Source organism: Colletotrichum tamarilloi (assembly GCF_030869305.1).
Source record: "Colletotrichum tamarilloi strain Tom-12 chromosome Unknown Scaffold_22.1, whole genome shotgun sequence".
NCBI lineage: Eukaryota > Fungi > Ascomycota > Sordariomycetes > Glomerellales > Glomerellaceae > Colletotrichum > Colletotrichum tamarilloi.
This window is the reverse complement of record NW_026849405.1, coordinates 171,943-193,661: the sequence shown is the minus strand read 5'-3', so window position 1 is coordinate 193,661 and position 21,719 is coordinate 171,943. Positions and strand designations below refer to the sequence as shown.

General features: G+C 54.8%; 6 protein-coding genes across 6 annotated transcripts; 2 read left to right on the top strand and 4 right to left on the bottom strand.

Moving 5' to 3' along the window:
* Positions 1-303: 303 nt before the first annotated feature.
* On the top strand, positions 304-1,074 carry CTAM01_07252 (DlpA domain-containing protein; the record flags this gene model as incomplete). Its single annotated transcript, XM_060523275.1, has 2 exons — positions 304-717; positions 799-1,074. The coding sequence occupies 2 exons, from the start codon at positions 304-306 to the stop codon at positions 1,072-1,074; spliced, it is 690 nt and encodes a 229-aa protein (XP_060382013.1).
* Positions 1,075-3,325: 2,251 nt separating this feature from the next.
* CTAM01_07251 (GTPase binding protein Rid1) lies at positions 3,326-5,863 on the bottom strand (the record flags this gene model as incomplete). Its single annotated transcript, XM_060523274.1, has 2 exons — positions 3,326-4,292; positions 4,347-5,863. 2 exons carry the CDS (start codon positions 5,861-5,863, stop codon positions 3,326-3,328), a joined length of 2,484 nt encoding a protein of 827 aa, XP_060382012.1.
* A 1,173-nt stretch (positions 5,864-7,036) lies between these two features.
* CTAM01_07250 (uncharacterized protein) lies at positions 7,037-8,196 on the bottom strand (the record flags this gene model as incomplete). The annotated part of the gene is made up of 2 exons (XM_060523273.1): positions 7,037-7,792; positions 7,873-8,196. The coding sequence occupies 2 exons, from the start codon at positions 8,194-8,196 to the stop codon at positions 7,037-7,039; spliced, it is 1,080 nt and encodes a 359-aa protein (XP_060382011.1).
* A 1,232-nt stretch (positions 8,197-9,428) lies between these two features.
* On the bottom strand, positions 9,429-11,818 carry CTAM01_07249 (acyltransferase; the record flags this gene model as incomplete). The annotated part of the gene is made up of 2 exons (XM_060523272.1): positions 9,429-11,495; positions 11,594-11,818. The coding sequence occupies 2 exons, from the start codon at positions 11,816-11,818 to the stop codon at positions 9,429-9,431; spliced, it is 2,292 nt and encodes a 763-aa protein (XP_060382010.1).
* A 3,913-nt stretch (positions 11,819-15,731) lies between these two features.
* Positions 15,732-17,950, bottom strand: CTAM01_07248 (amidase; the record flags this gene model as incomplete). The annotated part of the gene is made up of 4 exons (XM_060523271.1): positions 15,732-16,846; positions 16,899-17,497; positions 17,561-17,638; positions 17,772-17,950. 4 exons carry the CDS (start codon positions 17,948-17,950, stop codon positions 15,732-15,734), a joined length of 1,971 nt encoding a protein of 656 aa, XP_060382009.1.
* A 1,719-nt stretch (positions 17,951-19,669) lies between these two features.
* On the top strand, positions 19,670-21,488 carry CTAM01_07247 (smr domain-containing protein; the record flags this gene model as incomplete). Its single annotated transcript, XM_060523270.1, has 3 exons — positions 19,670-19,699; positions 19,857-20,493; positions 20,542-21,488. The coding sequence occupies 3 exons, from the start codon at positions 19,670-19,672 to the stop codon at positions 21,486-21,488; spliced, it is 1,614 nt and encodes a 537-aa protein (XP_060382008.1).
* Between the last annotated feature and the right edge of the window lie 231 nt (positions 21,489-21,719).

The window sequence follows — 21,719 nt, the reverse complement described above, 5'->3', positions numbered from 1 at the left end:
GCATTCCTGCAAAGCCCACCCTCCTCCATCTGGGACGGCATGTGATTGGAGGGGCTGTCCCACGGCGGCTCCCGAGCATCCAACTTCACCCGGGCCCTAGCTGCGTCGAATGTTTGACCTCTAGTAACCAAGATAATGCGAGCTACTGTCTGATACATCCGTACAATATCTTTGGCTTCAACATCATCACTTACAACCGAGGTTCCGTAAGTGCTACAAAAACATCGCCTCCTAACTTGTCTCTGTACAAGGAACCAAAATCTCACAACTCATTCCACTGTCGATTAGTCGCTTAACGCTACCATGACCAGCACGCACGACGAACGAATTGCAGCTCTTCAAACTTTCACCGCTTGTGACATTTCAGATGCACTCCTGAAGCTCAAAGTACCCGGGGCTGGCTTCCTGCCTGATCTGCAACTGCTGGGCCAACCGAACCCCGCAGATGCTCCCATCACCATAGCACCAGCATCCACGATACTCTTCGCTCGGAAGGGCGAAACGTTGGACTCGCCCGCCGCAAATATTCCCAAAAACACACACTGGGCTGATATCACCCAGCCTGGTACCATCGTGATCATCAGACAGCCCGACGGGCAGAAGAATGCCGTCTGCGGAGGAATCATGGCTGTGAGGATGAAGGTTCGGCAAGCGAAGGCGATCGTAGTAGTAGGTCGCGCCAGGGATCTGGACGAACTAACCAGTACGGGTCTACCGGTGAGTCGAATAAACCACCCGGGTCCTTTAGAATCTTCTCCAAGTCCCCTAATCATCTCACCGGTCGCTGAACCTTCTTAGGTCTGGTCAAGGGGACTCTCCACGGTTGGCGCAGGGGCAGAGAGTACCCCTTGGGCAGTCGAAGTACCAATCAATGTCGATGGCACGGTTGTCAACCCTGGCGATCTCGTTTTCGCTGATCCGGTGAATGGGGTTGTCGTCATCCCCAAGGATCAAGTCGACAAGGTCCTGGAGCTCCTCCCCAAGCTCACAGCTGCCGACGACAAGGTCAAGGCGGACGTGCTGAATGGTACATCCGTTTTTGATGCCTTTAAGGCGCACCGGAGCAATCTCTAAATACAGTTGGAAGGTTATGACCATACCTTGCCGGGAACTTTCGGGCTCGACTGGATGATGAGATTCTGCGGGTTGCAAATCATTTGCTGCGTCGGCAGAGGTGCCTCGCTCACATGAAGACACCCAGTCCTACATCGTGACTTTACGGCAAACGCTTGGGTCCTCTCACTGTGGGGTGGTACTCATTCGTGGGACAATGTCGTTATCCAAGGACGTGGATTAGGGGGAATGGAGGCGTCCATTGGGGCGGGAGCTACCTATGCAATGCATAACCCATCTTCTCGTCACAAATCCCTTGCGACTCCAACGCACTGATACTGACGACCGCAAGGGTCCTTCAAGCGAGCCACCACCACCATCACTGTCAGAACTAATCCGTAACTTCTTCCTATAGGACTCGACCCTTGGCGCCCCTTTACGAATCATGAACCGACACCGCACTCTGCTCTACCGACCAGCGGCCCGCGGGAAAGGAAAAAGGGCTGGCTGTCGGGCAATTTGTGCAAATGTGTTGACCCCCGTCATCTCCGAGTCTTCCAAGAAACTCGTCTGCCATTCTGAGGCACGACGACTTTGTCTGACATCCGTGCCCTCGGCTCAGGCTGACCGCCCCCGGCCTCTATCGTTTCCCCCTCCTCTTCTCTCTTGCCTCACTCACTTTTGACTTTGCCCTGCGCACGGAAGACGGAGTGCGTATAGAACATTCACGGATAATTCGGTATCTCTTCTGATGAAGGGTTCAAGCCCGGTTAGGCTTCTGTCAGAATTCAAGTTTAACAGGTCATCTTTTCCCCCTTCCACAGAACGGGATTGGAATCTTTATCGACGGAGGGGAGGCCCGGGTCTTATCATACTACGACTGGCAAATGATACAAGCCGCAGATGCTTGCTCCTAAGAGGGCTGCTAAACTGTTGAAGCCTCACAAGACCCTGGGAAAAGGGCATCGCCTAGGGTAGTCTGTCTATCTGACGAGAGGGGGGTGTTAATCACCTACCTTACCTTACCTTACCTTACATCCTACTTACCGGATGCCCCGAGCACATAGAACCCAATTCTGAAAACAGATACACAGATATGTACCGGAAATCGCTATGTTGGAGTTGAGAGCGTGCTTGGGGGGACCGCGTAGTTGAGAAGTTGTACCGCGTCGAGTGACTTCCCTGGGAAAGCCTGATCCCGTTCAAGGTCGATCTTTTTTGCGCCTGTAAAGCCGAGAGAAACAAGAACCACCACATAAGGTAGAAGTAAAGAGGCTCCAGCCTGCCCTCCACAAACAGCGCAAACTTGCCCCACGAATCCCGCATCACATCGTTTCTGTAGGATTTGAAATCGCTATAGTAAAATAAAGCATGTAGGGCCATATCGCTGCGTTACCGTATGAGTCAAAACACATACCGGCACCGTATGATTTCCCTCACAGTCCAGATCTTGTCAAGGCCCGGAGGGAAAGTCCACCGCGTAGAAGGCAAAAGGCCATATTCAGAAACATTTGATTCGACGCGATCCCTCTGAATTCCCTTCTTTTCCCCATTCCCTCATTAATGCAACAAAAAAAAAGAAAACGAACGGACAGGCTACAGCACAAGAAAATAATGGCTTTTTCTATGTATGATGATCATCAATTCATAAACGTTGCCCTTCATAAGAAGCATTAGGCAGCATGATGTGTCTCCCCCCTCTCACCCTCCCACCTCTCTTCCCCCCTCGTCTCTCTCTCTCATTCTCACTCTGTTTGTGCGTATGTGCATGTATACCCAGGACAACTTCTCTCACCCTCTCTCTCTCCCTCTCCTCTCTCTGCTCTCCCCCTCGTGATCCCATCCCCATGCAAGGAAGGAAAACCACACACGAAAAGGAGAAAAAAAAACAAAAACACAACTCCTCCTCTCCCAGAGATCCAAACCCCGAAAAGGAAAAATAAAAAAAAAAGCCCACAGGGAAATGAGACAGCGCCCCCAGAGCTTCCGCGAACCTCTCCTCGTCTTCTTCTTCCGCCTTCTTTTCATCGTCTTCTTCCTGCTTCAGCCCTCGCCTGCGTTGACAATCTCCAACGTGTGATGTGTGTATGCGGGATACTGACACTGAGAAAAGACCCAAACGAGCTCGACGCGTTCCATGTCGAAAGATCGTGCCGCTGGAACCTTTCCCCATGCTGTTGTTCCGACCCGTTCCCGTCGCATTTGATGTACAATAGTCTCCATCTTTCCACAAGCTCATGGATACTCATGATGCTCACGATGCTCACGCCCCTCATGAAAGCCAAACGTCCCTCTCCTTAACAGGCGTAACCCGATGATTATCAAGCCCAAAATCCAATTTCGGAATCTCAATCTTGGGCGCCGCGTCAACGGGCTTCTGCGCCTTCTGCGTCTTCTTCGGGCTCGCGCTCCGCGACTCGGGCGGCGGCCCGTACCGCACATCCCTCGAATCCCACCCGTCCTCCGTCGCCGCCGCGACCCAGCACCGCAGCGCCTCGTGCACGCAGCCGTAAAACTTTTCTTTGCACAGCCGCAGACTGCCGCCCAGCACCTTCTCCCACCCGGAAATCCGGAGGTCGTTGCGCAGGTTGTTGCGCTGCGCCGCCGTCGGTGTGCAGGCGATGATGGCGTTCATGAGGTCCAGGTGCGAGGCGAGGTAGTTCGTCGCGTCCCACTCCACGCCGCCGACGTAGGGGGCCGCCGGAACGGGGGGGCGCTCCGAGGGGAAGTGCCGATGCATAAAGGCGTGCGGGTCTTGGAAAGAAGACGCGCCGTTTGTGATTGTGCCGAGCGGCGCGCCGCCCTTGGTCGACATCTCGGACGGCAGGGCAATGACGTTGAGGTGGTGTAGAAAGATCCAAAAGACCTCTTTGGTGACGCTGACGACCTCCTTGTTCCAGACCGTGTACGGCCGGTCTTTGCGCATCTCCAGCACGAAGCCGAGCGGCCTCTCCTCTTCCTTGGGCTGGGGGTTGCGCAAGAAGGAGAGCACCTTTTGCGCGCGGGCAATGCGCTCCATGGGCGTGGCTGACTCAATGTATGTAAATAACACTGACGTGATGATGTTGCGTGTAGTAAACTCGCTGGGACCCTTCTTCTCGGGGTCGAACAGCATATGGAGGAGCTTAGGAAACAAGTCCTCGTGAATGGAGTGAAGATATTGCAAGGCCAGCGCTGTGGTGCACAAAGCCTTTAAGCATAATAAGTTTTCGTGGAGAAGGGCATCGTCGTGTTCCTCTCTGTTGTTCCGTTAGTATTTGCAGTTTGCCGCCCTTGAAGAAATCACAGCTTACCTCCACTCAATAGCGAGAATGCGTTTCAAGAGGCCGACAATCTCCTCCATGCCGCCTTGCTTAATAAAGTCCTCGGTCCACGAGACCGTCTCGTTACGCAGAAGAAGCCGCAGCTTGTGCAGCTTCCCAACCTCAACCAACTCCGGCTTCTGCACTTTACGCAGATACGAAACGTAGTCTCCCGGCCCCTGGCCGAACTTGATCTTAGAAAGAATGCCGTTGCTCCCCGTCGAGCTCGCCGAAACGGGCCGCTCGCTCACCACACTCTCGGTAGACTTGCTCCGGAAATGACGACCGATGGAGGTATTCTCGCCCTTTGACTTTTTCGTCGGGGACGCGGGCTCCTTGGGGTCCTTTTTTCGCGACAGGGTGAAGCTCCTCCCGCGGGAGCGCTTGGATTGTGTCTCCTCTTTATCAGAGCCTCCAGTCGCCGCAGAGGTGGGCTCGGCAGTGGTGTCAGCGACGCCCGCCTGCTCTTTGGCCGCCATTTCCGCCCAGTCCTGTCGGATGAACTCCATCTTGATTGTATCTGCCAGGCTGCGCATCTTGTAGCGCTGGTTCTCGGGGATGTTGCGTCGATCGAGCATGGCCTCGAGGTGCTGGTCGATCGCTTTAGGGTCGATGGGCCTGTCGGCGGAATCCGAGGCCTTGGACTTCGTGCTAGACCCAGCGGCGGAAAAGGCTGTGAAGAGCTTGGGACGTTGGACCTTGCTTTTGATTCTCTCCGAAGCAGAAGGTTCGCGGCCGTCCATCTTTGGCCTGCTGCGTAGGTCTGATGTAGATTTGTGCTCGGAGATGGCGGTGGAGGGGTGGTATGACTTGGGTCTCTGCTTCTTGGACAGGTCGCTCGAGGCGTCGCTTCCATAACGTCCACTACCCGCGTCAAAAGACGCCTTTCCACGCAGCCCATTGCTCCCGAGGTCCTGACTGCAGAATTGTGCGTAGATGGGCGGCGCCGGACCACCCGTCATGTCGGCGCTCGACGTCGAGCTCGGGGGTGTGCGGTTCTCCTTGTCCTTAGCCTGGCGTCGCTCCTCCTCCTCCTTCGTGGTCTTGTTCAGGGACATGGTCGATCGGGGTCGAGACAGGAAGCCGGCCAGGTTCGTGCTCGATTTCGTCTTTTTGGGTTTCTCGGGGGACACGTCGCGTGATTTTCGGGCCTCCTTAGCCAAGGACTTGAAGGACATGTTGCTAAAGGCGGACTTGGTCGGCGAGCGCGATCGGTCTCGGTTGCTGTCTGCTACCGGTTGTTGTTTGCGGGGCGACGAGTGGTTGTTCAGCTCGCCGAGGGCCCCCAGACCTTCGGTGCGGATGGGAGGAGGAGGCGGCATCCTGCCCTCGAGCTGTGCGTAGGCGGCCGAGATGTGTTGGGCGGGCGTGGTGGTGACCTGGACGGAGGGCGGCGAGGTGAAGAGCGCAGAGCCCTCGGACTGGTTACGGCGGTGGATGAAGCTCTTGAGGACCGAAGACCTGGGGCGGCCTCCTCCATTGTTATCTCCTTCGGCGGCGGAGCCCATTGTCGAGGAGAGTGAAAATGGGGGCGGGAAACAACACGGTTCGAGACAGGGTTGTTGCTGGTATGGATGGACGGGAAAACAATGCTATCCCCCCTCCTTCGTGTGGAATGCTGGGCGGGAATACTGAAGCTTGCTCTGAAGAAGAATGAAGAAGAGACGGCCAAAATAACGGGAGGGGCGGGTGATGTAATTCCAATGCTTGGTGGATGTTGGATAAAGGCGAGAGGAATCCCGACAGCTATACGGAATTGTGTCTCTTCCTGCTCACACCATGTTTGGGAGACTTGGTGACGACGGAAAAAAAAAAAAAAGGGCGGCAAATGCAAAGCTGGGGAGGGGAGATGGCTCAACGCCAGGCTACGTCCCGAGATTGCAATTGTTTTTCTGTTTCTGGTCGTCGTTGTGCAATAAGAAAGATTGATTGGGGGAACTGGGACGGGACTGGATGGGATGGTCGTGTCGGTGAGCTGAAGGGCGGTAGTACTGGGCACCCACGAAGGAGCGGTCGTGGGGATTGTTTACGCTAGCGCTGTTGTCTGGGTGACCACGGCGGGCGGGTCTGTTCCCCGTTGCGCTGCTCCCCTCGTATCTTATCGCGGCCCAGCCTAACGCGCCTGCAGCTCGGGGGGGGTCTGCCAGTCTCGTCACTGGTTTTTTTGGAGGGTGCGGGGCGGGCCGGTAGAAGTGGAGCCCTACTCCGGTCGACTCGGTCATTGTGCGGAGACTCGGTTTGCTGTGCAACCGCCATGGTGTACCTCATTTGTTGAACTAAAGCTCACATCTAATTGTGCAATCTCAAACACCGTCTGAGGAAGACACTATTTACCTTAGTTGTGTAATTTCGGGTTGGCCACCTCCACATCGTCTGCGCAGCTGGCTTACATCTAGACATTCTCCTGTTCCGCGCTCCAAAGCTCGAATCCTCTCATAAGGTTGTAAGCATGATAGGTAGGTATATTGGCACTCGCGCCCCATTCTGCAAAGCTCAGACCCTCGTCTATCGAAAGCTCTTGTCTACCAAATACCGTCCGGTCTTCCTCTATGTGCCGTACCCTCCAACGCCCCCCAGACCTGTATCCCAATGGCCCTGATCATGAATCCCCCACGGATGCGCCCAAAGTCGCTTTTAAGAATCAACAAAACAGGAAAGAAAGAGACCAGAAAAAACGGCTCTCACCAACTCAGTATCCCCTTGGCCCTATCAAATCCACCCCTCAACTGCGTCTCAGGCTTCACAACCTTGCCCTGCAAAATCGTATACTTGACCAAATTCTCACAATCCTCAGGCTTGATCCGCGCAAGCCAGATACACTGCGCAGCACCCACATCCTCCGTCTCCGGCAGCGCGGCCGCCGTCCTCGCCTTGGGCACCAACTCCCCTCCCTCCTTGACGCGCTCCGCCTCGTCCAGCCCAAAGGCGTCGGGCCGGCGGTACACCATCACGTTGGCGCTGTACTTGTGCCCGCCGACGTGCGAAATAAAGTAAATCCCCACCCCGCCGGGCCTCTCGTCGTCCATGTCGCGGAAGAGCCCCAAGGGCCGGAGGTGGCGCTCCAGCTCCTTGCGCAGCAGCGGCGCGGATTGTCCGCAGCGGGCGTCGCGCGTCTTTTGCGAACAGAGGAGGATCAGCGCGCTGTGCGGGCACGGGCGGCGGGAGATTTCGGGGGGTATGCTCGGTGCGGCCGCGCTCGTGTCGGTGCCGTTGCCGTTTGTCGATGCTACGGGGACGGAGGTCGGAAGGGCGAGCGGCGCGAGCGGGGAGGTATTCGTCGGCGCCTTGTCTACGAACTCGGTAATGAGCTCCGGCACGCTTTTCGGGGTGACGTGGTCGATGATGACAAAAGCCGGGAGGAGGAGGACGGTCGTGGGTTCGGTGTAATCGCTCGAGTGGTTCGGTGTCGGGATGTTGGAGGCCGAGAGCATGAGTTTCTGTTTTGTCGCACCTTGGTTAGCAAAACCTATTCCCTTCCTTCGTCGTCGTCTTCTTCTCAGAGCTCAGAGCTACTTACCCCATTACTCGGCGCCGCAGCCCTCCCGATAGCCTCCATCACGCTCCCCTTCTCGTCCGCAACGTCCCTCACCCAATCGCTCTTCCCCGTCGCCACGAGCGCGTGCGTGCTCCACCCCTTGACCATGCCATATAGCTCGTCGCCCTCATCAATCTTGAAGCCCTTGGGGTACTTGACGTGGCAGCTCTCGCAGTCGTGCTCGCAGTCCTCGCCGTCGACGGCCGGGTCCGTCTTGGGGAAGAGGTCGAGGGCCGATACGCCGTGGGCGGTGCCCAGGGCGAACTTTTTGGCGCCCGTGACGAAGGATTTGAATGCGGACGTCATGGTTGCCTTCTTGTTCGGTGCTCCTCTAAAAACAAATTGAGAAGCGATTGTGGAAAAGGAATGGAAATAGGAATGCGACTCCCCTACACCGTAGTAGAAAGAAAGGAAACGAGGAGGATTGTAGCTTTGGAGGGGTGGAAGTTGTATGGAGTAGAGGGGCAAGGTCTACAACTAAAGGGCTGAAGACCGGTTCGGAAAGGAAAGCAACATACGGAGCAGAGTCGTTCGGCCCACCCGTCGGAAAGGTGGCGGGATGTGGGGTATTTGGGGTTTGGCTCCTTTTTTTTTTCCCTCGGACCTAACAAAGGTGTGGGAAACAATGACGAGGTGGTCAGGAATCGGGAATGGAATGTTTGAGGGGAGAAAAGGTGGGATTCAGGACGGCAACACTCAACCGGCGCGCCGCAAGCTCCGTGGGCCGAGAACTGAACCAATACAGTCTCTTGTTAAAGACTAAAATGTCAAAGCTGACCAACAAGGCACCCGCCCTTTGCTGGAGTTATATCCCCAGTCTCCGCCGTGGTCCCGCGCGCGTCCTTATTAATGTACAAAATTGTAACCCTACAAAAGGGACGCAGTGATTTGCTTGCCTTCCCCAACGAGTGCTCGTATCACCGAGATTCCCCCTCGCTCGGCCTCGCCAAAGGCACAGGTCCGCGGACAATACGCAGTACGTCCTGAAAACTCCGGCCGGCAGCGGCACGGAATAGCCGGTTCGACAAAAAGCCACGCTTGCGAATTTTTGTCTCGAATATCTTACCTAGCGTCACCCCGGAGGGGGGAAAGGGAGGGGAGGGGGACCTTTTGAGTTATCAGATCCTGCGGCCTCCCACACCTCCCACCAAGGTACCTTGATCCGTACCGGCCGGACGGAGATAAGAGATGCGGCGGTCAACATTGTAATCGCCGTAATTGGCTGCGCATTTGCCCCAGTCCCGCGAATCCACTCCAACGTTCAGACGAAGCATCTGTATCCGTACACTCTTAGGTTCTCCGTACAGAGCACTCTGTGAGGTAAGACGCAGAAATTGGGCCGGCGCTGATTCGCAAAGACACAAAAAATGGGAATCCATGTTGAAACTATTAAAACGCTGTCTATACGTACCGTACGGTACCCTTTGATTGGAATCACCTTGCGCCCAACCCCCGTCTCCACAACTTCAACATCTCGCTTTCTCTTTCTCTTTCAGAGCTTATTGCGTCTGTTGCTTTGCGTCTCTGTTCTTGTAATATCATGTGTTCTTCTTGCGCGCCTCGTTGTACTCCTCATCCTCGCTCTCGTCCGCGCCCAGCTCCATCTTGTGATCCCCGCTCTTTCTCCGACGAAGCTTCATCGCCTCGCGAATCTTTTTGCTAGCCTCGTCAAACCCACCCGCAGAGTCCAGAGTCGTGAACCCGCTGATGTGGAACCCGCCCGACCCGAGTCCGCCTCCGCTGCTGCTGCTCCGACTCCGAGACCGGGAAGGTGGTCGCGTGGAGAAGATGCCGACGCCGCCAATGTTGCTGTACGATTCGTTGCGGGGCATCGCGCGGCTCGACTGCTGGGTTTGTCTTCTAGAGATGGACGGCGGCGTCGCGGCATCGTAGGCGCTGGATGCGTCACTATCGCGGCGCGCCGGCGGTGTGCGCGGTCGGGAGTATCCGTCGGCCTTGTACGGGTCTGCCACTAGACGGGTCTTCTCGAAGTCGGGGAACATCTCGGGTCCAAGCGTGTTGATGAGATCCGTCACTTGGGAGCTAAGGTCAACGCGCTTCGCACGCAGCTGCTGGATGTTGTAGCTTGAGGCGGGGTTCAGACAGAGGACCAAAGGCCTCAGAGACTTGAAGATGTCCATGCCAACCTCGCCAAACCGCAGCGCAGCAAATGTAATACCCACCATGAGGGGCCACATGACCAAGTATGTCGTCCACCAGGGTACCCATTCAGGAACGCGACCCCAGAGATGATCCTGCCAGACCTTGTAGGTGACAATGGCCGAGTAAAAGTGGTATAGAGTCGGGGCGAGGAAGATGGCGACCAAAAGTTTCCATGTAGCCATAACGTCGCGTCCCTGAACCTTTACCGTCGAGCCAGCCAAAGCTTGCTTCGCCTTACGAACGCTAATGGCCTTGGATGCGGCGAAAACAGGGGCGAAGAGAATAAGACCGGGCAGTACGCCGATAAGCAGAACAAGGAGCTTGGCAACGCGGTAGAACAACAGGAAGATGACCTTGGGGATGGACATCTTGCCGTACTGGACCTGGTGGTCGCGCAGGTTGACGTAGCGTAGCTCCTTGTTGTATTGCTTGACAGACTTAATCACATGGACGACCCGGGCGTCATCCTTGTACTTTTCGTAGCCCATGGCAAGTCTGCGGTTCAGCTCAATGACGACAGGCAGAGGCAGCTTCTTTCCGGTGGGGTTATACAGACGTCGAGCAGCTTGAAGCATCATCAGGGTATCGTAGTCGGGGGTAGAGACGGTGACGGCGCTCAAAGCCTGGTATACGCTGTCGAGGAGCTGGCCGATGGCCTCGCGTCTCTGGTTGTTCTTGTACATCTCGACCAAGTGCCGGGGAACTTCGAAAGGAGGACCGAACTCGACGACGGCGCGACTGCGGAACTTGTGGGCGTGGAAATAGTTCATACCAACGGGCACAATCGTCAGACCACAGTCGGGGGATTCGGCGAGGGCGCCAAGTGCCATGATGGCAACACCAGCCTTCAGGGGAAGCAGCTCAGTGCGGTCATGGCTACCTCCCTCGGGGAAGATGCCTACGCAGCCACCCGACCTCAGACGGTCAAAGACGGCCTCGTACACCTTGGTCTGATCGATGTGCGGGGCGAGCTTGTACTTGGTTCCCTTGAAGCCGGGGCTGCATCCCTTGAGGTCCTTGTTGATGAAGTTGCCATTCTCGTCAATATCATCGCGTCCGGTAAGCTGCTCAAGCGACAGCTTGCCCTTGAACGGGCGCTTTATGCGAATTTCCTCGGGTCCGATAATCTGTGCAATGTCGATGCTGGCGCCAGTCTGCTTTTTGGCAGAGGGCAAGAACAGCATACCGTGTACCTCGCCCTCTCCTTGGCCAAACTTGGTGCCAACGCCGCGGATAAGTGTAGGGTCGTTGATGGGGTCGGGCAGATAGATGACGCCGGCGCCGGGCTTGGCAGCGTCTTGGGCGCGTCCGACGGGGACGGAGCCGACCTGACGCGAACCCCAGCCGATGAAGCCATGGACAGACTTTTGCGCAATGAGGAGGGAGACTCGACGACCGGCCTCGTGTCGGAGGGTGCGCTGGAGGATGAGAGCATCGACGAACTGTGTGCAGAGATTGCAGGCGTTAGCATGTGACAATGACAGGGGGGCTTTGCTTCGACAAGGGGGGTGAAGAAGGAAAAAAAAGACAGAAAACTGACCTGGTTGGCGTGCGGAGCGGCGACGAAGAGAACAGGACCTGACTTGGGGACTTTCCAGGAGCCACGAGGGTGAACCTCGCGGAAGAAGAGGTCGACCAGCACGCCCAAGACCCAGAGGAAGAGGTCATACTTCCAGTTGACCATGGGGTATAGCTCCTTGGGAGGGGTCGGGTTGGAGCCGCTCTGGGGCGGCGCGGCGACCGCCGTTCCAGCGTGGTCTGGCATGGCGGCGAGAACTCGATATGCGATATCAGAGTAGGAAGAAGTGTTTTCGGAATGGAGTGAGGTGAGAAACGTCTCTTGGTGAAAATCTCGCCAACTATTGCGCCACTCCCTTAGACTTTCATCCTCGGTGGTGGTGTGTGGTGTGGAACCTTCGGGTGCAGCAGGGCGGCAGTAGCGATAAGAGGGCTACCTTGGGCGGAGCGAGCTTCGGTTTCGTGCGCTGGCATTCACGAGCTGCCAGATGGGTTTGGTGATGGGAGGAAGCGAACGACAGAGTAGAATTGTGCTTAGAGGCAATTGGTAAGGCGCGCCTGCTCTGGTGGTGGTGGTGCGACTGGCGACAGCAGTGTGAGAGAAGAAAGCCGCTGACAATGACTGCGAGATGTGAGGTGACCAAAAATTGGGAGGGATGTATTTCTGGAGAGCCCGGGCGAAAGAGAGAGAGCAGGGCAGCAGGGGAATGAGAGTGGTATGCGCCTGTGGAGGCCGGGGGTGGTTCCCCACTACGTCGGCCAAGCCCGCGATATCATCCAGTCTTAGGTTGTCCCCAGACGCCCCTCTTCTTTTTTCCCTTCCGGTGCGATATTCCACTTTCGACTTCTCCTTTCTTTCTTCTTGGTTCTTTGCTATACGCTCTGCTGCTCTGCAACCGGTCAAGGGAATAGGAAGCGTCTACCCACTTGTATCAACGTACGATTCCCTAGCCGTGGTGCGATGGGGGATCTCTGGTATCCTGCAAAGATTAGATCGTTAGGTTGTTTAACCTATTCGGCGCCAGAATGCGGGGGGTAGCTGAGCTGCAGATAACCGACTAATAAAGAAAGCTCAGGGCGTACAGTGGCACAAGACCTGGCAGGATGAAGAAAACCAGAAGCTGGGACGCTATCTTACGTCAAGAGAGGCGAATTTGGAGTAAACAGGCCAGGGCAGCTAATTATCTCTCTGCCGTACCTCCAAGGCGACCTGACCCCTCACCTCAACCGGTTGGCTCTCCTGCATTTTGTTGGGAAACGTCGCAGACCTCGTGATGGAGGAGGGGAAGGGGGGGGGGGGGGGGATATTCAACAACTCGTGCTCTCAGTTCCCGCAAAAAGGCACCTTTTCCCATCGCAACCTATCGGTAATGGTTTCCTGGGGAAAGGCTTCCGTATGTCCGTCCGAGAAGCCCGGCTTCGGCTGCGGTCAACCTCGGGGGCGAGCAATGCGATTCCGGCTTAACATCGTCGTATGCCGTAGCACCCCCGCCGTGGCCCGGGAATGAAATTTCAACGGCCCTGCAGCTGATGTCTGTCAAGTCTGTCCGTACCTACGTTGTCGTGCTTGTGACACTTTGTCTGGGCTGCTTCGTTTTCTGACGCGCTGCGATGTTCACTTTGCAGCTCGTTCGGCGCTAGAACCTGCATCAGTGCTGAAAATGCCGTGAGATCATGATTACCTTAGTACCTTACCTAGCACTCCCGGGTGCCTATGTCAGAGCTGTGCTTACATGGTCTGAGGTCTAGAGCAGATCGCGTGCGGCTAATAGCCAACTGGCGTTGCATTTAGACCAGGGTGGGGTCCCTTGGAGTTTAAGGCTGAGACGGTCCTAGTAGACGTTCCCCTTCTTAGTCGTCAATCACTCACTTTTGAGGTCGTGATTCTCAATTGCGTGTGGTTCAAAGCCTCTTTGGGAGCTCTCACCTCAGATAGAGGATGAGGACCATGAGACTATTTGTGAAGATAATGTCGAAATAGAGCGGCAAAAGATTTGTTATTGAGTGTGTCATACTTGAGCGTAGGTTACTACAATACGTCAATGAGCATCTCATCCTGCCTTCTCTGCGTTAGTAGATATATGTGTTAAAGGGAATCCGTTATATTCCAATTGACATGAAGGCTACATACGTTAAGCAGACAAGCTCATCAGGACAATCTAGAACAGTTTCAGACTGTAGTAGAAGAGCTCCTCTAACATGATGGAAGTCTATATGGAAAGGGAGGTACTTCGAATGGGAGAAAGACTACTCTCAAAGCCTCTTGCTACTTTAAAGCTTAGTAGAGATGGCAGCGGTTAAATGACCAAGAGCCTGAATCTACTTCTAAGTAAGATGGATCGATTTTAATCGCAATCAAGCACTAAGAGAAAGGGCGAAAAAATGGTAATGTAGTTGAGAGGCCCGCTTTGAACCTGCGCCCCCCACCATCGAGGTATTTCTTAGGATTTCTCCAAACCACCAGACCAAATATGTGTCTGGTGGCGGATGAGAGATTCTCAATGGACTGGATAGAAGAAGTCAAGGCAGGAACCGGGCAGGATGCTGTGGTGGTGTAGTAAGTTTTGCTTGGTCACGTGGAGTGAGGAGTTGAGATGCTGAAGGGGTGGGATGGGCGACATCGTGGCTTTTGTATACGGCCTATGTATGCCGTGGGAGTATTTGAGTCTGTATATACCAAGCACCTTGGTGACGTGCGAGTTTGACGCCCAACGGACGGTCAAGATCTTCTGCCTGAGGTAGGGGCCAAAGAGAATGAATGTAGTCTCACAAGTGACACGAGGACAAGGCTCATCAGCTCTTTATAGATTGGTTTCCGTTCTGTCACTTTCGATGTCAAAGAGGAGATTGGAACCGGAGTGACTGGGTAAAAAATCAAGCGCACCAAGCCCGAGGTAGATAAAACTGATCGACATCTTTTTACCACGGTCAGCTATATCTCAAATACCTACCGCTTGAAGGGGCTGAGAGCTGCCATCACTTAGACGAACTCACCAACACACTTCTTCATCCAAAGGAACTATCGTATCTCACAGTAGTTCCTTAAAGATAGAATATATGGATCACGTGCCAACAATTATTGATTGAAACTTGACGAATCCTCGGAGCTTCGAGGAACCTGGCTGTGGAGATCACCGAATAATACACAGGTTAGCTAGATAGCGACTACATGAGGACATGCTCCTTCTTCTCTACGGAATACACCATCATAAACACACTTTCAAACATAACGAGCCAAGTGAGATAATCAAGAGCCAAGACCATAGATGTGAAAGCCCCATACACACCGCCCGCAACCTTTGCATATCAAGCTCTCGTGTCATCGCACTGACACCACCCAAAAGCCGGCCGCATATGCATCTGTTCTTCTCGCATACCACTCTCATATCTCCCACTGCCCGTGCCCTGTCGAGCATGAACTTCCGTCTCGAAAGTTCAATACAAACAACACCAAAGATGCGAACAATCTAACCTGCAACTACAGTTGGAGCGGTCTAGAACGGCGTTCGATCATCTTGGCATAAGGGGCGGTGTAAGCAACAGCTTCCCCTTCCGAGAGGAACAAAAAAGCTTAGGTTGGGATTGTCATGCGGTCCGCGCCTTCATCAGGTTCGAAAATGCTTATTCCCTTTTTTTTGGTACTGCGCTCGGGGTTTCCCTGCGAATATGCAAAAAAAAAAAAAAAAAAAAGAAAAAAAAAGTCGTCACTTCTCGTCCATTTACAATAGACCTGCCTCGGTCTGTCTTGGATTTCGTCAACGTTGGCAGTCACCTGCTGTCGTCCCGCTAGCTCGGGTCCTTTCCCCTCTCTTCTCTCCACCGAGCTTCGTGATATGACGATTAACGCATTGATCTACGCAAGGAAGTGGGTGCTGCCAACGGAAAGGGATCACCAAAATGCCTTTGTAAATGCCGGGTATGGGGGACGGGGTACCCCTGCTTCAAATGCTTGAACGTCGCTTGACAACGAAGCAGGACCCGGATTTCTTGAGCTCAGCTCAGCTCAGCTCAGCCTCCTTCTCCAAGTGTAGATGCGAACCTGTGGTGCTTTCAGTAAGCTAATTCGTCATGCGCAAAGCCACGTCCTTGACTTTGAATTGGTAGGGTAGTCTTGATCGATCTGCATTGCTCTCGCGCGTTGTCTGTGGGGATATCATACTCTAAAGGTCTATCAAGCTGTCCTCCCCATTCTTAGCCATGTCGTCCTTGGCCCGCTGAATGACGTCGATCCAGTTGGGCGGCCTGCACCTCTCCTTCGCAAACAGCTCCTCGGCGTCGAGCCCGAACTCCAGCAGGCTATGCTCGTCCGTCCACTCGCCCATGCCCATGAGCCCAATGGGCACCTTGCCGACGGTGTCGGGCCCGGCCTCGCCACCGGCGCCGAGCTGGTCGTGCGGCACCACGTAGCCCGCTGGCACCGTGACGCCGGGGAGCCCGCAAAAGTTACCCATCCAGACGTACTCCATCGACCTGATGGTGCGATCGCCGTCGCTCACGCCGTGGGTGAGCTCGCCCTCGTGCATGATGGGCCATCCCGCGCACGAGGTCGTGGGCGTGACGATGATCATGCCCGGGTACATGCGCCAGAGGTGGGCCAGGTGCTGCATGAGGAGGCCGCGGAGTTTCTGTGCGAGGAGGTAGTCCATGGCGGAGGTGACGCGCCCGATGGCGAGGAGGATGCGGTTCGCGGGCGTCAGGTTCTTGGTTTCCGGCAGGAGTGTCGCGCCGTCGGTGAGGACTGTCATGGCGTGGGCGAATTGGCCCTCGACTAGGAAGGGAATGTCGATGGGGACGGTGACGTAGCCGTGGTGAGTGACGAGCTTCGCGATCATGGTACGGCACATGCGCTGGATAGCCGGGTCTGCCTGTGCAAACCACGCCTCGGGAATACCAAGAACCTTTCCGCGCTTCTCGCTGGGTGACAGGATAAAGGGAGATGCCTGGATGAACTGAGAGTCGGGGTGCGGCGCGCCGATGGTCTCAAAGTAGGTCGCCAGAGACTCGATATCAGCGGCTATGGGGCCATTGACAGCGCAGCTGTTGCTGTGATTTGGGCATGGGTGAAAAGAGATGCGGCCGTGGGTTGGCTTCAGACCGTAGACGCCGCACATGGAAGAGGGAATGCGAATGCTGCCGCCGCCGTCGCTACCGAGGGCCACAGGCACTAGACCAGTCGCAACTGCATAACCAGCTCCCGATGAGCTCCCACCGGTGTAATAGCCACGGTTGTAGGGGTTTCGCGGTGTTCCGTAGATGGGATTGTTTCCAGTCGTATCTACACCAGGTTAGCTTGAGAGGCCCCAGGCGTTTGGAAACTAGAGGCTCACCAAGTCCAAATTCGTGCATTGACAGCTTTCCGAGCACGACAGCGCCAGCATCTTCCAGCTTCTTAACACACCAGCTGGTAATTGACTGGCCCGGCGCCGCTGGGGTCGTATAATCGTTTCTAGACCCAAGGCAAGTTCGGTATCCGTCGATTTCATATTCGTCTTTGACTGCCGTCGGCACACCGTCTAAAGGACCCAGAGACCGCCCCTCCTTATATCGCTTAGTAGATGCCTCGGCAGCGGCCAACACCTGTGAGACTTTGGTATCAAACCACGCGATGGAGTGCTCGCCGGGTGGGTTCGTATCGCGCCGAATCAAGGGGAGAATAGCGCGGGCCACAGCAAGTGGCGTGACTACACCTGAAAGGTACATCTCATGATAGTCGTTTACGGAGTAGTATTTCAAGGGGTGTGGTTTCGCCTTGACTGCGCTTTCACGGTGGAGAACCGCCGGGTCTTTGGCTTCGTCCGTTGGTAGTGGCAGGACGGTTGGGTCGTATCGAGGTTCAGCATCTTCAATATGCTTGCGTATCTTTCTCAGACTTCCAAAGCCCGCATTGCTCCAGATGAACGATCTGATAAACCATAGACATTCCATCCTGATGTGCGTGAGTGATTGCGAGGGAGAATAAGAGCAAGAGTTGCTGCGTCGAAGAACTTACGCCCAAGCCGCTATGACCAAGAGCCAACCTCTGAGAGGCGGATTGCTCTTCCTGACATTCTTGTATGGAATGGGCGGTCTAATTGCGTCAGTTACCGATCTGTTGTGACAAGTTCCAAGACCCCAAGTATGCTTATTGGAGGCGATATGCGCATCATGAATGAGACAGCAAACTTCCACCACTCAGCTTTACAAAGTACAGAACAACTTACCCCGGGATCGGGAGAGGATAGTTGATAAACTTCTTGCGTGTTTCGGAACTCATAATGGGCCGGCTGTGGACGGTGTAAGCTGTTGCTTCGGAATCAGGTCCGTTTTCGGGTTCAGATCTCGGTATCAAGTCGACTTCAGGCCCAATGTCACGATGGGTAGAAGCCGTTGAGGGTGCCATCATTTGGCAGCGCAGGCGGATGAGTAGTCCGGGAACAAGCTTATATAGATTTGTGTCGAGTTTGTGTCGGAAACAAAAAGTAAGGTTGATGCGCTGGGGTGCAGAGGCGCCGGGACCTCCCTCGTATGGGAACACCGGGCACGACCATGCAACAGATTTGCGCCTAGGCCTTTCGAGCCCACGAACCACGCCGCAGCAGCCGGAAAGGCAAGGAAGTCTATCAAACAGGAGGCGTCGTTGGTGTATGGATCTCGAGGTTTCTCTTGCCACAGCAAAATGGCAGCAAGCCCCTCCCGCTCTTGATTGTCAGCAATGATGGGCAGACCGTATTCTTCTTGGGTCTCTGAAGCTCGCGCTGTCACGGTTTCCTTCGACGCGAGGCTGGGACGCCTTTTCTCTTCAATCCTAGCTATCGGGATGCTCGGTTGACCGATGTAGTTCATCCCTGTCTTTGACCATGCAACCCTGCCTTGCCTTGCCTTGGACGAATGCGGACAAGGTGAGGTGAGTGCTGATACATGCGGTGCTAATGCAGGTGAGCTACCTTGGGCAAAGTTGACTGAAGTGTCGAGATGGAGCAGCGACATGACTGAGCTTTTTCTTATTTCGGTATTTGACTGACAACACACGGCGGTACCATCATCCTGCCATGCCGTCTATACGGAGGTACACAGCTGATTGCATATCGGCAGGTTCTCATGCGGTAACGTGAGAGGCGCCTCAGTCAACAACGCAAGCCGTGAAACAAGAATGGAGCATCGCATCCCGCTTCCCACCTCCAAGTGCCAGAGTCGCCGAGTAATACATTAGCCGCTAGCTTGATTGACGCACATATGGAGCATCCTGCTGTTCCGCGGAGTGCCGTTCCTGGTAGCTGATCAAGCCGGAGCCAACCGGACCCCGTTGACGCCTTTTAGTTGATGAGAGTTACAGCGATCCGGCTTCGGGAAGGGAACCGCTAGCTCGTGCTTATCCCAAAGACGGGCCACTGATGTCGTGCCACGGTTTGAAGGGGATGAAGTCATCTGTGGAGGTACGTATCGAGGATGTTCGCTGCACCGAATGTCCGAAGATGGTGGGGTACCCAGATGGTGGAGTGTTTCTGCACCAGCCACATGACCCTATGCTTCGCTTCCGCTTTCCTCAGCCACGAATCAGCCACATCTTCTTCCGCTGTGCACGTGTCTCTGATGACCTCAGCCGCAAAGCCACATCCCGATCGGAGTAGACAAGCAACGTCTTTTCAACGTGAGGCGCGGTCGATCCTAGCCCGGATGACAGACATGATCAGAGTCATTGATTTGCTTTTTGACAAGACTTGGACTAGGACATGCGAGCTTTAGACTGGCGGCCACATGATTCATCGAGCACTCGTTAGCATTTGAGCACCCTAGCGCCAAAGATTCTCCTTTTACAGAAACCAACATCCACCACCAAAACCAGCCCCGCCTGCGTCATTACTACCATTGTGTCGTCTGCTCGTTTGTTTACTACGCGGCTACCCACGCATTCAATTGTCGCTACACAACTAATTTCGGTCCTTGCTTGCAATTGCTGTTGCTTGTCTGATTCACTTGACTGACTCGGCTTTCTGGTTGTTCTTGCGACCAGAGACTCGGTAGCAAAATACCTTTTTGCAGCTTTTCCTTCCAGCATGACTAGTGAGCTTTGGACTATTTCACAACGATATCTCGAACCCTGAAGGTTTCAACTTGACCAATGGCTACACCAACACTAGATGACTTAGTGGTGAGTGACTCTGTGCTCGATGGCACTTCTGCATTTTCCCTTGATTTCCCAAGAGAATGTTATCATTCTTGAGGGGAGAGGCGGCATGGGAACGCGTCACGAGCGGAAGCCATTTGGGGGTTTGAAGCCAAGGTACATACTGATGACGTTCGTGTAGGCGGAGTTTCCCCTACTAGATCCTACTGTCGTCATCGCAATCGCGAGCGAAATAGATCTTGAAGATGCAAGCCAGCTCACCGACGTTCGCGGGATGTTGCAGAGCATAGCCCAGAATGTGCTTGTCGAAGAGGCGAGCGGGTTCAATGCCAGCGGTGTCCCGGACACCATTAGCTCCGTTGATGGGGGAGTCGATGCGCGAGACAGCTCCACGGTTTCGGAGGGGCTTCAGCCGAGGGACTCGGATTCCTCTGGAACCAGGCTGACGAGCCCGCCTCCATCTGAACCGGATTATGACGTCCCCCGTATAGCAACCTTTGACGGCGACTCGGATCAAGAGAAACTCTTGCAGCTGCAGGATATGTTCTCAGACCTGAAGCCGCATGATGTGAGCTTCGCGCTCAAGAAAGCCAAGGGCGACTTTCAAGCCGCCCTGGAGACCTTGTTGAACATTCAGTATCTTGAGTCCATCGGCGAGAGGCCAAAGGGCATCGATGGCTTCGCGGATTCGGGGCTGTCCCAAAAGTCGTCCGGGAAAAAGAAAGCCAAGGGGAAGAAACGAAAAGATCTTCGTACGGACCTGTCGTCCAGCTCAAGTAGCATCAATGAAACTTCGCCTGTCATTGATGAAAATGAACGTGAGTAAAGCGGAATGGCTACAGAAAGCATCGACTGACATTGCTCAGGGGTTGAGAAGATCCTGTTCATCGTGGAGAAGCTCGATCTGCCGTTCGATGAAGTCTCGGACGTCTTTGATGCGCGGAAAGGCTCAACAGAACTCACCATCATAGAGTTCCTCGATCGTTTTGTCAAGCAAGGTGTCGGTGCCTGGACTGGCGAAGACGAGCACCGGAAGCAGTACATTCAGGAACTCAAGAAGCAATTCCGACACATTCCCGAACAGTACTTGTCTCCCCTCAACGAGGTCACACGTAGCGACCATCAGTGGACAGAGGAGGTTGCTACGTTGCTGAATCGTTACTATGGCAAGTTGCCCGCCAAACGCCTGGACATCAACTACAAGCTAGCGCCTTTGACGACGGAAGAGCTGGAGGGCTCATCCGATGGCTGGCAAAAGGTTGCCTCGCCAAAAACGTCACTCATGTTGCCCATTGGGCGGCCCCTTAACAGCCCGGTTCTCCTGAACAGCCCCTCGTCGGGACCCCGCACTTATCAGCAGGCCATGGACACAGCTGGCATGTACCGCGAGGCCAGCAGTCACTCTTATACGACTGCCGGCCAAGTGTACAAAAAGGGACATTTGTACAGGCAGGCAGCAGGATACTATGCAGATCGTGGACGCGAGGAGGCGCGCAGTTTCGCCAAGGCAAAGAGCGTCGCGGCCGATATACACGTTTCCAGCACTAGTTCAGGAAAGTCGATCGATCTCCACGGCGTTGAAGTTGCGGACGGCGTCCGAATCGCTCGTGAGCGCGTTTGGGACTGGTGGAATGGCCTCGGCGAGTACCGAGCAAGGAAGGCGGCCGAAGGCTTCACAATCGTTACAGGCCGTGGCCTCCATAGTGCCGGAGGTGTGTCGCGACTAAGACAGGGCGTTATTGCCGCCCTCGTCAACGACGGATGGAAAGTATCGATCGAAACTGGGAGCTATCGTGTGACGGGTCGTCGTTGATTCAGCTAGACTGACAGACGAGGTGGTGGTTGTTGGAAGGAATGGCGCTTGCTTGCGTCAACTTGGAAAGTCTGGGCCCGGCTTCGAGAGCCTCGGATGCTTCCGAGCAGGCACCAGCATTAAGCAACTGTCCTGAAACCTGCATAGCCGTCGCCCGGTACTGCTGTGTTCAAGGTCTGAATGGTGGAGCATCGGCTTGACTGACAGCATATCTTGGTTAGCATTGTCAAT